This window comes from Camelina sativa, chromosome 13 (genome assembly GCF_000633955.1).
Source record: "Camelina sativa cultivar DH55 chromosome 13, Cs, whole genome shotgun sequence".
Lineage (NCBI taxonomy): Eukaryota > Viridiplantae > Streptophyta > Magnoliopsida > Brassicales > Brassicaceae > Camelina > Camelina sativa.
Window position 1 is genome coordinate 1223527 of NC_025697.1, and position 13645 is coordinate 1237171.

General features: G+C 37.6%; 2 protein-coding genes across 8 annotated transcripts in view; one reads left to right on the top strand and one right to left on the bottom strand.

Annotated features, from left to right (window-relative positions):
* On the bottom strand, nucleotides 743-3353 carry LOC104734386 (monodehydroascorbate reductase 2). The gene is made up of 10 exons (XM_010453940.2): nucleotides 3214-3353; nucleotides 2916-2987; nucleotides 2771-2822; nucleotides 2587-2667; nucleotides 2388-2506; nucleotides 2069-2288; nucleotides 1852-1970; nucleotides 1632-1757; nucleotides 1394-1534; nucleotides 743-1309 (listed from the first exon to the last, which is right to left on the bottom strand). The coding sequence occupies exons 1-10, from the start codon at nucleotides 3265-3267 to the stop codon at nucleotides 986-988; spliced, it is 1308 nt and encodes a 435-aa protein (XP_010452242.1). The 5' UTR covers nucleotides 3268-3353; the 3' UTR covers nucleotides 743-985.
* Nucleotides 4266-13645, top strand: part of LOC104734387 (serine/threonine-protein kinase KIPK1-like) — an 11060-nt gene continuing 1680 nt past the window's right edge. Inside the window, exons 1-21 of one of the 7 annotated variants that reach the window (XM_019234939.1) lie at nucleotides 4266-4606; nucleotides 4722-4840; nucleotides 4923-4973; nucleotides 5060-5123; nucleotides 5230-5267; nucleotides 5354-5526; nucleotides 5629-6064; nucleotides 6210-6267; nucleotides 6364-6416; nucleotides 6556-6627; nucleotides 6738-6869; nucleotides 6973-7130; nucleotides 7233-7291; nucleotides 7375-7412; nucleotides 7508-7563; nucleotides 7691-8058; nucleotides 8151-8190; nucleotides 8294-8346; nucleotides 10044-10202; nucleotides 10713-12746; nucleotides 12815-13641. In XM_019234939.1, the coding sequence (XP_019090484.1) occupies nucleotides 10801-12746; nucleotides 12815-13641 (2773 nt within the window). In that variant the 5' untranslated portion in view covers nucleotides 4266-4606; nucleotides 4722-4840; nucleotides 4923-4973; ... (15 more) ...; nucleotides 10044-10202; nucleotides 10713-10800. Of the gene's footprint in view, nucleotides 4607-4721; nucleotides 4841-4922; nucleotides 4974-5059; nucleotides 5124-5229; nucleotides 5268-5353; nucleotides 5527-5628; nucleotides 6065-6209; nucleotides 6268-6363; nucleotides 6417-6555; nucleotides 6870-6961; nucleotides 7131-7232; nucleotides 7292-7374; nucleotides 7413-7507; nucleotides 8059-8150; nucleotides 8191-8293; nucleotides 8347-9000; nucleotides 10203-10712; nucleotides 12747-12814; nucleotides 13642-13645 lie in introns of those variants that run through there. The other 6 variants (XM_019234936.1, XM_019234938.1, XM_019234937.1 and 3 more) reach the window with 6 other exon arrangements.

Below are 13645 nucleotides of genomic sequence, written 5' to 3' on the forward strand. Positions count from 1 at the left end.
ACTCCAATGAGGATCAAAGGAGACGAAGCAGAATTAAGTTACGGGTCGGGTCAAATAAACCCGAGAAGAGCGATTCACCCGGGGTTAGTCTACGAGATCACTGAGGACGCATACCTAAGATTCCTCTGTAAAGAAGGGTATAACAGCACAAGCATCGGACTTTTAATCCGCAATAACAAGAACAACACGACGAAGACGGAATACAGATGCGAGAATTACAAACGAGGGTTAGGATCCGACGGGTTAAATTACCCGTCAATGCACAAGCAAGTGAGTTCCACGGATACGAAAGTATCAGAGGTTTTTTACAGATCAGTGACGAACGTCGGATACGGACCATCGAACTACGTGGCTAAGGTTTGGGCACCGAAAGGTTTGAGAGTTGAGGTTGTGCCTAAGGCTATGAGTTTCGAGAGGCCTGGAGAGAAGAATAATTTTAAGGTTATGATTGATGGAGTTTGGGATGAGACGATGAGAGGGATTGTGTCTGCTTCTGTGGAATGGGATGATTCGAGAGGGCATCTTGTGAGAAGTCCAATTCTGTTGTTTCGATCAGGTAACAATTACAATTAAGAAAGACAAGACCCTTTTTTTTAGATCATTGTTTGTCTTTTACATTGTTAGTGTTAATTCTTTTAAAGTCTAGTGTTGTTGAAACTTGAACTAAATAGGTAATAATTTTTGGGAGAATAATAGTAACAACTGTATATATATGTTTATGGACAAATCAAGAAACATGCACTGACTAGGTAAATAAGTTTGATGACCAATCTGAAGTGTTTTCAACAAGTTTGATGGACCAAACAATGTGAAGAAAGAAAAGATTGGAGAAGTGAATTGAATGACTTACAATTTTATTCCTGAACCAAACAATGTGAAGAAAGCGAGCCAAGCCAATAACAAATAATGTCCCACTCTGTTATCATAATAGCTTAAATGACATGAAGACACTCAAACTCAAAGCCTTCACACTAGCTTAATTGTTTTATATCTTGGTGGCGAAAGAAAGGCCTTCCTTAGCCAACACATCAAGGCTTTCAACTGAAGGTTGTGCTCGTGCAACCTTAGCAATTGCCTGGTTCTCTTCAGGAGTTCCACCTTCTACAAATGCTCCAACCACTTTCCCTTCTTTAATCCAGTAGCTCCCGAATTTTGGCTTAGGCGATTTCGGGTCATTGTCTCCAAACATTACGGTTTCTCCAACGTTGTCACCGTAGAATTGCCATGAGAGATCAAAGGCTCGAGAGTAGAAGTATGGAAGATAGTCATATTCCGGGATCGAGTTCCCTTCTTCTGCAGCCTTTATTGCCTACAAAATCATACAAGTCGATTCAATACAACTCACTCATATTATACTTAAAGACTGGAAGGAGAAGCTTTTTGTTATCACTACCTTAACGGCTTGTTCAGCGGATTTGCGAGCATGGTCAACGTGTTCAACGCGTCTCATATCGTTGTAGAGTTTCATTGGGAAGGTGGCTACATCACCAATGGCGTATACATCTGGGACACTTGTTTTGAAAAACGCATCAGTCTGCAATCAAAGATGAGTTACAATAATTATATACTTCAGATGCTATATATCAATATATCATGATACTGCAGAATAATGGAGAATGTAAATCACAAACCTTCAAACCACCCTTCTCCTCTTCAACTTGACCTTTAAAGAGTGATATAATCGGTCTACCACCGACACCAACGATCACGATATCAGCTTCTAATGTTCTTCCGTCCTTCAGTTTCACCTCAGTGACCTGCATCATTAATACAATAGAGTGATATTGTTAGAAACAGTCAAGAGATAAAACTATTGCTTGTCAAGTTTGAATAGTGATGTTAGTAGCTAACCTCTCCATTTGAGTTGGTACTGAAACCAGATGCAACAGTGCCTTTGACAATGTTGATTCCTTTGTTGGCGTAGTAACCCTCGTAGAAGGAAGCAATGCCAGCGGTGAAAAGCCGAGGCACTTTTATTCAAAGACAAAACAAAAAGGAAAGATGCTAAGCAAAGAAAGAGCGATGAGAATTGTATGTTAATGGTTTGGCTTAAAATGAATTCACTTACTGCACCAAGGTTCTGGATAAACCATGGTAACGTCGAGGTTGTTAGCCTTCAGAGCAGCACTGAGTTCAAGACCAATGTAACCACCACCAACAACCACAGCGTTTCCTTTTTCCTTAACTTCCATTGCATAAGCAAGGTGATCAGCATCTTCGAGTTCTCTCAGGTAAAAAATATTCTTAGCATCTGCACCTGGGACGCCAAAATCTGACAACCTTATGACCTGCACAATTAAACAAATTCCTTATAACAAGATTCAAGAAAAGAGGACTTGGATGGAACATTCCAAAGTAAGAGGAAAAGGAGAGTTTTTTGTGCTCACAGAAGAACCAGTTGCAGCTAGCAAAGTTTGGTACTTGAAGACTTGTCCAGTACCACTAACAAGAGTCTTTGCAGCAAGATCCGCTTTGACAATCTCTGTTCCCAAAATCAGCTCAATACCTGCAAAAACATGATGAGCACGTAGAATATTACACATAAGAGTAAAGACAGAGATTGTGTAATCAAAAGCACACTCCTACCTTTCTCTTTGTACCACATAGGGAACTGTCTCTCTCCTCCACTTCCAGCACAGACATAGAAACCAGGAAGTGTAGCTTTATCTGTGTACCATGAAAACAATAATCTAATTAAAAAAACCAAGCACATACTAAAACTAAAACTCAATTGATGTAAATCAACAAAGATGTAGAAACGAATATTAACTGTCGAGGTGAATATATCCTTTGCTAAGTGCAGGACGCTCATAAGGAGGCACCTGTGTAACACAAAAAGCACACCAATATTATTAAATCACAAGAATCCTGAAGAAGCTAGCCTAAAATAAAGTTCTAAGTCCTAGGAAACGTACTTGTTCCTTGGAAATGATGGCAAGTTCACCAGGCTTAACACCTTGGTTAAAGAACTCTCTAGCCGCGTATCCCTGTGAATATCAAGAACACCCCCAAAACAACAACAAGAACAAAACTGAATTAAGTAAGACATAGTTCCTAGTTCTAGACTAGACTAGATCTAGAGACTAGAGATACAATCAGTGAAAACTTCCTCGAGTGATGAGGATTCCGAAAAGCGAACTATACAGTGGTAATGATTCGTAAGCGAAAAGATAAAGCACAATTTCCGATAAACTAAAGAACAGAGAGACTTACGGCGGCGACACCACCTCCGACGATCACATACTTGAAGCTCTTCTCTTCAGCCATTGACGCGATCGAATCGTCTCTTTTTTGGTTTTTAATTTAATTTCAGTTTTTGTCTTTTTAGCTTTCCTTTCTCGGATCGGAGGAACGTGATTGGTCAGGTGGGGGGCTTTTATAGACGGCTTTGTTCTGTCTAGAAGGAATCTTTACACGTGGCATATTTTAAGCCGTTAGATTATCCCGTTTCGTGGAGAAACCGAAATCGAAATCAAAATCTGCGTCTAATATTCTTTGGTCGATGATGTGAAATGGACAATTCATATTTAAATTCCAGTACGATCCGGCTTGTTGATACCTTTCATATTTGGAGATTATTATTATTATTATTTTTTTTAATTTACACAAAGCAAAGAGAAAGAAATCAAATCAATATTCTACTTTCTCAGCAGCCCACTAGTCAAATTGATGAATAAAGTAAAATATCTTTGAAGGAGTTGTTTGGTTGATTTTTTTTTATTTGAACCAATTTCATAATAACTTTGGATATAAAAGCTAACAACACAGTTAAAACAAGAAAACCCCCGATAGGACAAAAAGAATATGTAATATTGTAATCCACTAATCATTAAGTTTTGTTCAAAGAAACTATTAATAACCTTTAATTCTAAAACTACAACCAAACGGGCTTTAATTCCTTTTTGAATTGGATCGTTTAAGGCCCACTATGATGAGTCTATGAGAAAGGATCCTCAAAACTGCCACGTGTCATATCGTCTCGTAACTTCTAGAAACACACGAGGCAATAACGGTTACGCTCTCTGTTCCTATGTTTTTTGGCTCCTCGATACAATATCGTCGATAGTTTGATCGTCTATATGTTACCGTTGTAATAAATTTCCATATTTTTTTCCCAAATACATAAAAAGGAATGGAAAACAAAACCTAATTAAACAGCAAAAAGGAAATTTTAACAAAACCTAATTAACCTCTTGGACAACAAAACCTTTGCATATAAATACTCTCTCACGCACCCACTCTCTCTAACTCTCTTCTATCTTCATTCAGATAATCAGAATTCTCTGTTTTCTCGTTATTCTTATTCTTAGGGAAGCGAAAACCAAAAACCAAATCAAACCCTAATCTCTGTTTTCTCCTTCTCCTTCTTCTTCTTCTTGTCTTGAGTCAATCCCCAACGTTCGTGATCAATCTCTCCATCCCCTTGTCTTGAGTCAATCCCCAACGTTATCGGTTCTCCTCTCACCCTCAATATCACCGGCGGTGAAGGAGAGAACGTCGGAAGAAAGAGGATAGTAAGAGATCGGGGAAGTGAAACCTACGACTACGAGTACCTAAGAGAGAGAGAAGGTTTCAATGGCTTTTGTCGACAGAATCAGATCAGCAGGTACTTAAAAACCTTGTTTTGCTTACTTAGGGTTTACTTGTTACTACTAATACTTGTTTTACATTATTTGATCTGTTTTTAGGGTTTACTGCTTTTATTTGTTTTGATATTGCAGGCTTTGTTTGGTCACCGTTTGATTTGCCACTGGAAACACGTCCTCGTTTCGCTACTCCATCGGCGCCGCCGAGTTCATGCTCTCTCACCCTAAATATCACCGCCGGTGAAGGACATAACGTAATTTAATCTTTCTTTTGATTTAGCTTTTTTGTTGGTTCTTTTGCTTTGTTCTGATTTCTTCTTGTTCTTGTGATTTCAGGAGGTTTTCAACAGAAGGAGTTAATGGGTCTAATGAGGAGTCACAATTAAGGTTGGTTTTACTTGTTACTTACTACCAAAACCTTGTTACTACCAAAACCTGTTTTGCTTATCTATGTACTAAACCTTGTTTTACAGGATTTGATCTGTTTTTGTTCATTCTAACTTGTTTTGGTCAACGGTAAATTTCAGGTCTGATTAGGTAAGGATGTTATGTGTCTCTTGTTCCTTTTGTGTTAGTTTTTATCTGTTTTTGGTTCTTTCTTAGTTAGGGTGAGAACGTAATGATGTTGGGTTTTATTTTGCAGGTATGGATTGGTCACCCTTTAATATCGGCTCTTGTTTTGTAAGGATGTTCATTGTCTCTTCATCTTTCTTTTGATTGGTTCTTTAGTTCTTTTTTATGATTTCTTCTTTGTTCTGTGATTTCAGGTTTTCAAGAGCTGATTCAAAAAGGAGTTAATGAGTCTGAGGTTGGTTTACTTGCTGTTTACTACTAAATGTTGTTCTTGCTCCTTGTTTTGCTTAGCTCTGTTGCAGATATTTTCCTCTTCAAGTATCTTGTTCATGTTCTTAAGTACTGGATTTCACACCACAATATAAAGGTACGTATGGTGTCTTCTTCATAGTTTCAAGATTTCTCATTTATCTTGTGTTATTTGGGGATAATTTCTGAAGCTTTTGTTCTTCTGTGCTTTATAAAACAGGAACTACACATAGAGCAACTTAGAGGATGAAGTAGATCGAAGAAATCCTAATATCAACAAAGAAGGAACCATACACTTTATACACTAAGGCACTCTTGTTTTCTTCTTTTGCAGATATGTTCCTCTTCAAGTATGATGTTATTGGTTTTATTTTGCTGAAGGTTTCGCTTGATCATTGTTTAATTTTGCTGCAGGCTTGGCTTGGTCACCGTTTGATTTTGCTGCAGGCTTAGCTTGGTCACATATTAATCTTGGGTCTGATTGGTCATTGTTTGATTTTGCTGCAGGCTTGGCTTTTCCTAGCTAAAAAAATAAACTTATCTCTGTAGTTTTTTTTGTTCTGATTCAGCTGCTCAGTTGGAAATCGTTGACTTGTTACAAAAGTTCATCCACTTTTCACTTTAGAAGTTCACCATCTCTTTACATTTAACCTCAGGTACGTACCTTCTCTTACTTTTCAGCTCATATCTTTATGAGCTGCTCCCTCTTACTCTCTATGGTTTTTGTTGCATTTTGCAGGCACATCCTCTTTTCACTTTAGAGGTTCACCATCTCTTTACATTGGTTTTATTTTGCTGCAGGTTTCGCTTGATCATTGTTTAATATTACCGCAGGCTTGGCTTTGTCACTGAACTATAGGTTGGAACTTGTGTGTTTTGGATGCAGCTTCGGTATGTGATATGTGCACATCATGAAAAGGGTAAAGCTTTAATATGATTTTTGTTGCATTTTCAGGTTCTTCCTCTTTTCACTTTAGAGGTTCACCATCTCTTTACATTCAAGCTCAGGTACGTACATCCTCTTTTATTTTATTTTTCTTGCAATATATACTAAGTTTGTTCTTATTTTTATAACATTTTTTCTAAGTGTTTTCTTCTTAGTTTCCCCAGCAATACTTAACATACATTGCACCTTACGATTTTGCAGGAGAAAGAAGCAGCGAACGAGGGTAATGGTTCGAGGACAGGGGCTTTGATTCCCTACATTCTCTACGAACAGGTAGTCTCCTAGCTAAAAAGTGAACTTATTTGTTGGGTTTGATTAGAACAATTACATATGGTGTCTTCATAGTTGCAACTTGCAGATATGTTGGTTTTATTTTGCTGCAGGCTTGGATTGTGTGTTTTTGATGCAGGATCGGTCTTCGATCACTTGAAAAATGCTTTGAAGAAGTTTGATGATGGTCCATTCTTCCTCGGCGAGCTTAGTTTGGGCTTGGCGTGGTCTCCGTCTAATTTCAGGTTTGATTTTGTAAGGACGTTGTCTCTTCTTTCTTTTGAGTTAGCTTTTCGTTGGTTTACTTGTACTTACTACTAAACCTTGTTTTGCTTAGCTCTGTTGCAGATAAGAAAGGGATGATGTTTCTTGGCTCTGTTGCAGATAACATTTCTCGATGGTGATCCATGTAAGAAGATAGGAAGAGATGGGGGCAGTGAAAGAAAGCTACGAGTATCTAAGAGAGAAGGTTTCAATGGATTTTGTCGACAGAATCACATCATCAGGTACTTACTTAAAATGTAACTTTCTCTCTAGTTTAACTTTTGTATGAAAACTTAGTTTCACTGTTAATTTTGGTTATGCTTTTTGTTTTGTTTTGTTTCCAGTGGTTTCCTTGTACATGTGTCTGATTTAGCTGCTGATCAGTTTGGAAATTGTTGACGAGGTACTTGTTACAAAAGTTTTTATCTGTTTTTGTTCATTCTTAGTTAGGGTCAGTATTGAATGACGTTGGGTTTTATTTTGCAGGCTTGGCTTGGTCATCGTTTAGCCTCTGCTCTGATTTTGTAAGGACGTTCATTCTCTCTTAATCTTTATTTGGATTTAGCTTTTCGTTGGTTCTTTCGCTTTGTTATGATTTCTTCTTGCTCTGTGATTTCAGGTTTTCAATTGCTGATTGAAAAGGAGTTAATGGGTCTGAGGAATCAAAATTAAAAAGTTGCATGGTTTCCTTGTTACTTACTACTAAACTTGTTTTTCTTATTTCTTAATCTTCCTTTTTGAGTTAGCTTCTCGTTGGTGTCTTTTGCCTTTCATGATTTTTTTCTTGTTCTTGTGATTTCAGGTTTTCAACAGTTGATTCAAAAGGAGTTAATGAGTCTGAGGAATCGAGAAAAGGTTATTTTGCTTGTTACTTACTACTACACCTTGTTTTGCTATGCTCTGTTGCAGATGAGGCTTAACAAATTGGTAGGTACTTTCACACCTCTTGCCCCTTTTTTTTTTTGCTTAGCTCTGGTTCGGATATGTTCATTCTCTTAAGTTAGAGTTCAAACCACGAAATAAAGGTATATATAGTGTCTTCATAGTTGCAGATAATATGTTCCTCTTCAAGTGTGATGTTATTGGTTTTATTTAGCTACAAGAATTGGATTGGTCATTATTTATCTGAAGCTCTGTTGCAGCCTAGGCTTGGTCGCCGTTTAATTTCGGGTGTAATTTTGTCTCTTCTTTTGAGTTAGCTTCTCGTTGGTTCTTTTAATTTGCTCATTTTATATGATTTTTTCTTGTTTTTGTGATTTCAGGTTTTCAAACTGATTCAAAAGGAGTTAATGAGGATCTGAGGTATCGGTTTACTTGTGTGTTTTTGATGTAGCTTCGGTATGTGATAAATGCACATCACGAAGATGTGGTAAAGCTTTGATATGATTTTTTGTTGCATTTTCAGGTACCTCCGCTTTTCACTTTAGAGGTTCACCATCTCTTTACATTCAAGCGCAGGTACGTACATCCTCTTACTCTCTATGATTTACATAGTCTTAGTCATAGATACAATTCAAGTATAAAAGACTAGATAGAGAAAGAGTGAAACTCGAATATTACATTTTTTTATCTAGATAACTTGGATGACTTTTACATTGCAACATTTACACATACTTAAAAGTGGTTTCTTACCACACACATATGACACATACTTAGACCTTGACACGACAACTACCACTATCCCTTACATCTAGACTAGCTAGTTTTACAAGCAAACTAAACACATTACTTTAAACACTAACAATTCTTATATAACTACACCTTAAGTAGAGTTTAATCAACACAACACTCTTTCTTGTTGGCTTAAACAATCTAATGGTTAGTTACTTTTCACTTGCTTTGTTATGACTAAAGTCACAACTCTTCTATATTGATCACTTTTCCTTCCTTGATGACTCTGTTTGATCGTTGACTCATCTTCTTCTTCTAGAATCATGAACCATTTGCCCTTTATCATCTTCTTTGCTTCTTCTTCTCGAATCATGAATAAGATGGTCAGTGCCTTTCCAGAGGCTTTCTAGGGGCTTAATACAAGTTTTTAAAATGTATATTGTTTTTTTATAAATGATAATCATTTTATAATTTCAAATGTATAAAATATTTTAGACAAAAAAAAAATAAAGGGATCTAAAACAACAATTATAATGTCTAAAAGAGCCTAATTTTGTATATATTTTTATGTTGCCCTTTTCTTAAAAATCATAAATGCATACATAACTTTCATTGTACATACATTAGTTGGAGGCTTAGTATGCAGACTTAGTGCTTTGCACAGTGTTGCCTCAAGGGCTTTAAATATTTGACCATAACCGAAGGTGGTTTAACTAAAAATAAAAGCTTATTAGCAAGTCAAGAAAAGGTCAACATTCCTACAATATTTGTATTAATTAAAGGTAGTATGTTTGTTATGTTTGGTTTATTTGAAAAAAATTAAGATTAATCCGATATTTCGGTATGTTCTACCTACATAACATGATGACAACCCTAACTAATATTAAAAAGCATACTGAATTATTTATTGTGGTCCGTTCCTTTAATTGATGATCTTCCTGGATTTGCGAACATTTTAAGCTTTAAGAAAACTATAATATTATTTTAAAAATCTGCTTAGCTTTAAGAAACTACTGTACTAAACTTTTTCATTAGTTCATGTTGTTTTTAACTTTTGAATATTCAAGAGAGAAGAAACATTACTAGCAGTATAAGTTTTTTTCCTCGAGCGAAGTGATTTGTATTAAAATTATATTCCTAGACTTATAGTGATGAAAGACCAGCATTATTGCCAAATGTACATTAGGTCAATCATCATTATCGCCTTTTTCTTAAGCTTAATCATCTCTTCGAAAAATTCCTAATACTTATGTACAGCCAGTCTGATGCATGAATTATACGAATCTGCAATTTTCATTGCAAGGTGACATGACATGGGTCAAAATCTACGTATAAAACAGATTAAAATCTTTTTGCTGAAGAGTTACAAAATTCAAAGACACATGTCAACGAATAATGACACGCAAAAACTTAGTAGTGATCAACATGTCAATATAGTCTCCATCGAATAAATCAAAATATTTAATAATCTCGTTCTTGTTGTTACATGAGACCCACAAACATATGATATGGGTCCCTTTTATTTTGTTCTCCAAACTGCCCAGAAAGAAATTGCAGAATTATTCGTGTTAAACCTCTTGAGAATTATACCGACAAGGCAGCCAAACAAAAGAAAAAAGAGAGAAGAGACAGAAACAACAGCTTCTCTTGTCTCTCTGCTTCGTCAAAATCATTTCAAAAGAGTTCTTCAATAATCTCTCCAGGTATTGTCTTACTTTTGTTCATAATCATTAATCAACATCATAGAGTTCTTCATGAATTTTTGTTTTTATGTTGGTATGAGTTTATGCAATAGTACATGTCCTGTTTATGGAAGAATTAGAAGGTAAGATGATATAAACACGAGGTTGTCTTAAGTTTAGATTCATATTTCTTGTTTTGAAAAAGATTGACTAAGACAATGAATCTTTTAATTTTGACATAATCTCTGTGGAATTAAGACATAAAACCTATAAATTTAAATTTAAGAACCATCTGCAGTTGCAGATATTGTGGGACTAGATTGTTCAGATATGTGACTGTTTCACAGTGTTCGTATGTTATGTTCCTTAATCATTGATAAAATTCTACAAATTGATGATCTTGTTTCCAAATTGCTCTGTTCTGTTCTGTTCTGTGTTCTCTTGAGTTAAATTTTTATCAGACAAGATTTTTAATCCATTCTTTAATATAAATCCTCCTTTAACTTGTGTGTTTTTTTGTTATCAATTCAGGAGTGTGGGATTAAAAGATGTATCGACAGGGTTAGACTACTCGCATTTCAACGGTTACTAAGATGCTGTGTGACTGAGCTTTAATGTTATGGGTTCATTTGCCGGAAAGTGTGAAATTGTCGAAGAGAAAGAAGACCGTCAGAACTCGATAGTTTATTCCGCCAAGTCAACCCCAGCTATTCCACATTCTGGATCAAGTCTTGTGGACGACAAGGATCTGGAGCGACCGGTACTGAAGTTAGGCTATAGAGGTTCACTAGAAGATGATATAAACCAGCTTTTCGAGTCCATAAGTATTCGAACCTCCGGAATGATTCCTTCTTACCAAGTTGGTGCAAGTAGTAGCAGTAGAAACAACGGTCCTTTACAACGGAACGCTTTGAAAAGTCCCGCTAACCCCGGGGGACCTCGATCACCTAGCAAGAGAAATGCGGAACCAGCAACATTGAAACAAGCTTTGAGAGATTTATGCGTCTCTAAGGCATCTGAAACTGCAGCTACCAAACGGATCCCTAAGACTAATACTGGAGGCTCAGTTTATGGTTCGGTTTTGGTTGAACCAGGAAGTGGAGCTAACGAAGAAGGAAAGGCAGTTCTTGTTGAGTTACTCGACGAGGGTCAAAATAGTTCAACGGATAGTATATCGCAGCAGCTTCGTCTACTTAAGATACATTCTTCAAGCCAAAACTCCCAGGCATCAAAGCGGTATTATGATGAGATGACGATACTAAAAAAAGAAAAGAACTGGTCTCTTGACGAACAAGAATTGGGTGTCGCAAAGAGGAGCTTTGGTTCATCATCATCGCCTGGATCAGGGAACAATAAGACAGTGGTTGGACTAAAATCAGTTAGAAAAGTGAGGCTGTTGTATGCTACTACACCAAGTTCTACCATAGTTAACGGCAAGAGAGTGGCTAAGTTAACCAGAACCATTCCACGAGGAGGAGGAGGAGCTAAACCGGCAATAAGGAATAACAAAGGTTCCTTGAAGAAGAAGGCTACAAATGTGTATGATGAAGTAGATGGCTTCTATGATCCTATTGCAAAGGAACTTCTCTGCCATAGATGCCATTTCTCTTTGAAGAACACTGAAGCTAAAGAGGAGCCCTCTAAAGATTCAATCGTAGAAGCAGATCTTGAGCTGAACACAAGAGTTAAAGAAGGTTGTTTAGATGAATTGGCTTCTGATTTCTCCAGCTCAAGCTATGAAAGCTCTCATGAGATCAGTGCTAGTGCAGAGACCAAACTTGATAAGATAAGAAGCTCCCTCGATTTGATGAATTCAGAGACCTCTCACGTTTCTGCATTTGGTAATAAACATATCAAAGATGTTTCTGTATACGTAAACAATGAGATCACTGAGGAAGATTCTCTACCTGGCAAAAGGGGTGATCATAAAGACTCTGTCTTTATGTCGGAACAGAGTGTAGAGATTGGTTCTTTCAGTGAGAAATCTGTTGTGATGAATCCAGATAGTCCTCCGAACAAACGCAGCTTAGACGGAGCAGCAACTGAAGATGTCAATGACATCAACAAAGTTGGGGAATGTATCGGATACAACAGTTCAAGCACGAGTATCAGCGAGGAAGAACAAGAACAGGGGAATAATATAATGACAAGGTCTAGCTTTGGAAACAGACCTCATATGTCTAAGGATGTGAGATGGGAAGCTATTCAGCATATAAGGGCACAACATGGGCTAGGTTCATTGGGTCTTAGGCATTTCAATCTTCTTAAGAAGCTCGGATGTGGAGATATAGGAACGGTTTATCTAGCTGAGCTCACAGGAACAAACTGCTTGTTTGCTATAAAAGTGATGGATAATGAATTCTTGGAGAGGAGGAACAAGATGTCTAGGGCTCAAACTGAGAAAGATATTCTCAAAATGCTCGATCACCCGTTTCTTCCAACGTTATACGCTCACTTCACGTCTGATAACTTATCTTGTTTGGTTATGGAATGTTGTCCGGGAGGTGATTTACATGTCTTAAGGCAGAAGCAGCCTGGGAGGTGGTTTCCCGAGCCAGCAGCTAGGTACGATTTAGCCTTTAACTTTTCTGCTTTATGATTTGTCATGTGAATGCTAATATCTTTTTCTACAGGTTCTATGTGGCGGAGGTCCTTCTGGCGTTGGAGTATTTACATATGCTTGGGGTTATATACCGTGATTTGAAGCCTGAAAACATATTGGTACGTGATGATGGACATATAATGGTGACAGATTTTGATCTTTCCTTAAGGTGTACGGTGAGTCCAACGCTTCTAAACTCGTCATCTCCGCTTCACGCGGATGCGATAAGACTCTCTTCGGGTAGCCGCACTGGATCTAACTGCATTGAGCCCTCTTGTTTCCGCCCTAAACTCTCCCGAGGATCCGGGACCAAGAAAAAAGGGAAACAACACCGCATAATGATGAAAAAACTCAAGAAATCTGACCTAATCGCGCGGTTCAAATCATTGCCTCAACTCGTGGCGGAACCAACGGATGCGAGATCAAACTCTTTTGTCGGAACACACGAGTACCTAGCGCCTGAGATCATTAAAGGAGAAGGTCATGGTGCAGCGGTTGACTGGTGGACGTTTGGGATCTTTCTATACGAGCTGCTTTATGGGAAAACTCCGTTCAAAGGGGCTACGAATGAGGAGACAATAGCTAATGTGGTGCTTCAGAGCTTGAAGTTTCCTGATAACCCTAATGTGAGTTTCCAAGCAAAAGACCTAATAAAAGGGTTATTAGTGAAGGAACCTGAGAACCGGTTAGGGACGGAGAAAGGAGCGGCGGAGATAAAACGGCACGCATTTTTCGAAGGGTTGAACTGGGCGTTGATCCGGTGTGCGATCCCACCTGAGCTACCGGATTTTTATGACTATGGAGTTCCGAATCATGAAGGGAAAAGCAATTACTTGGATTGCAAGGCGGTTGGTGAACATCT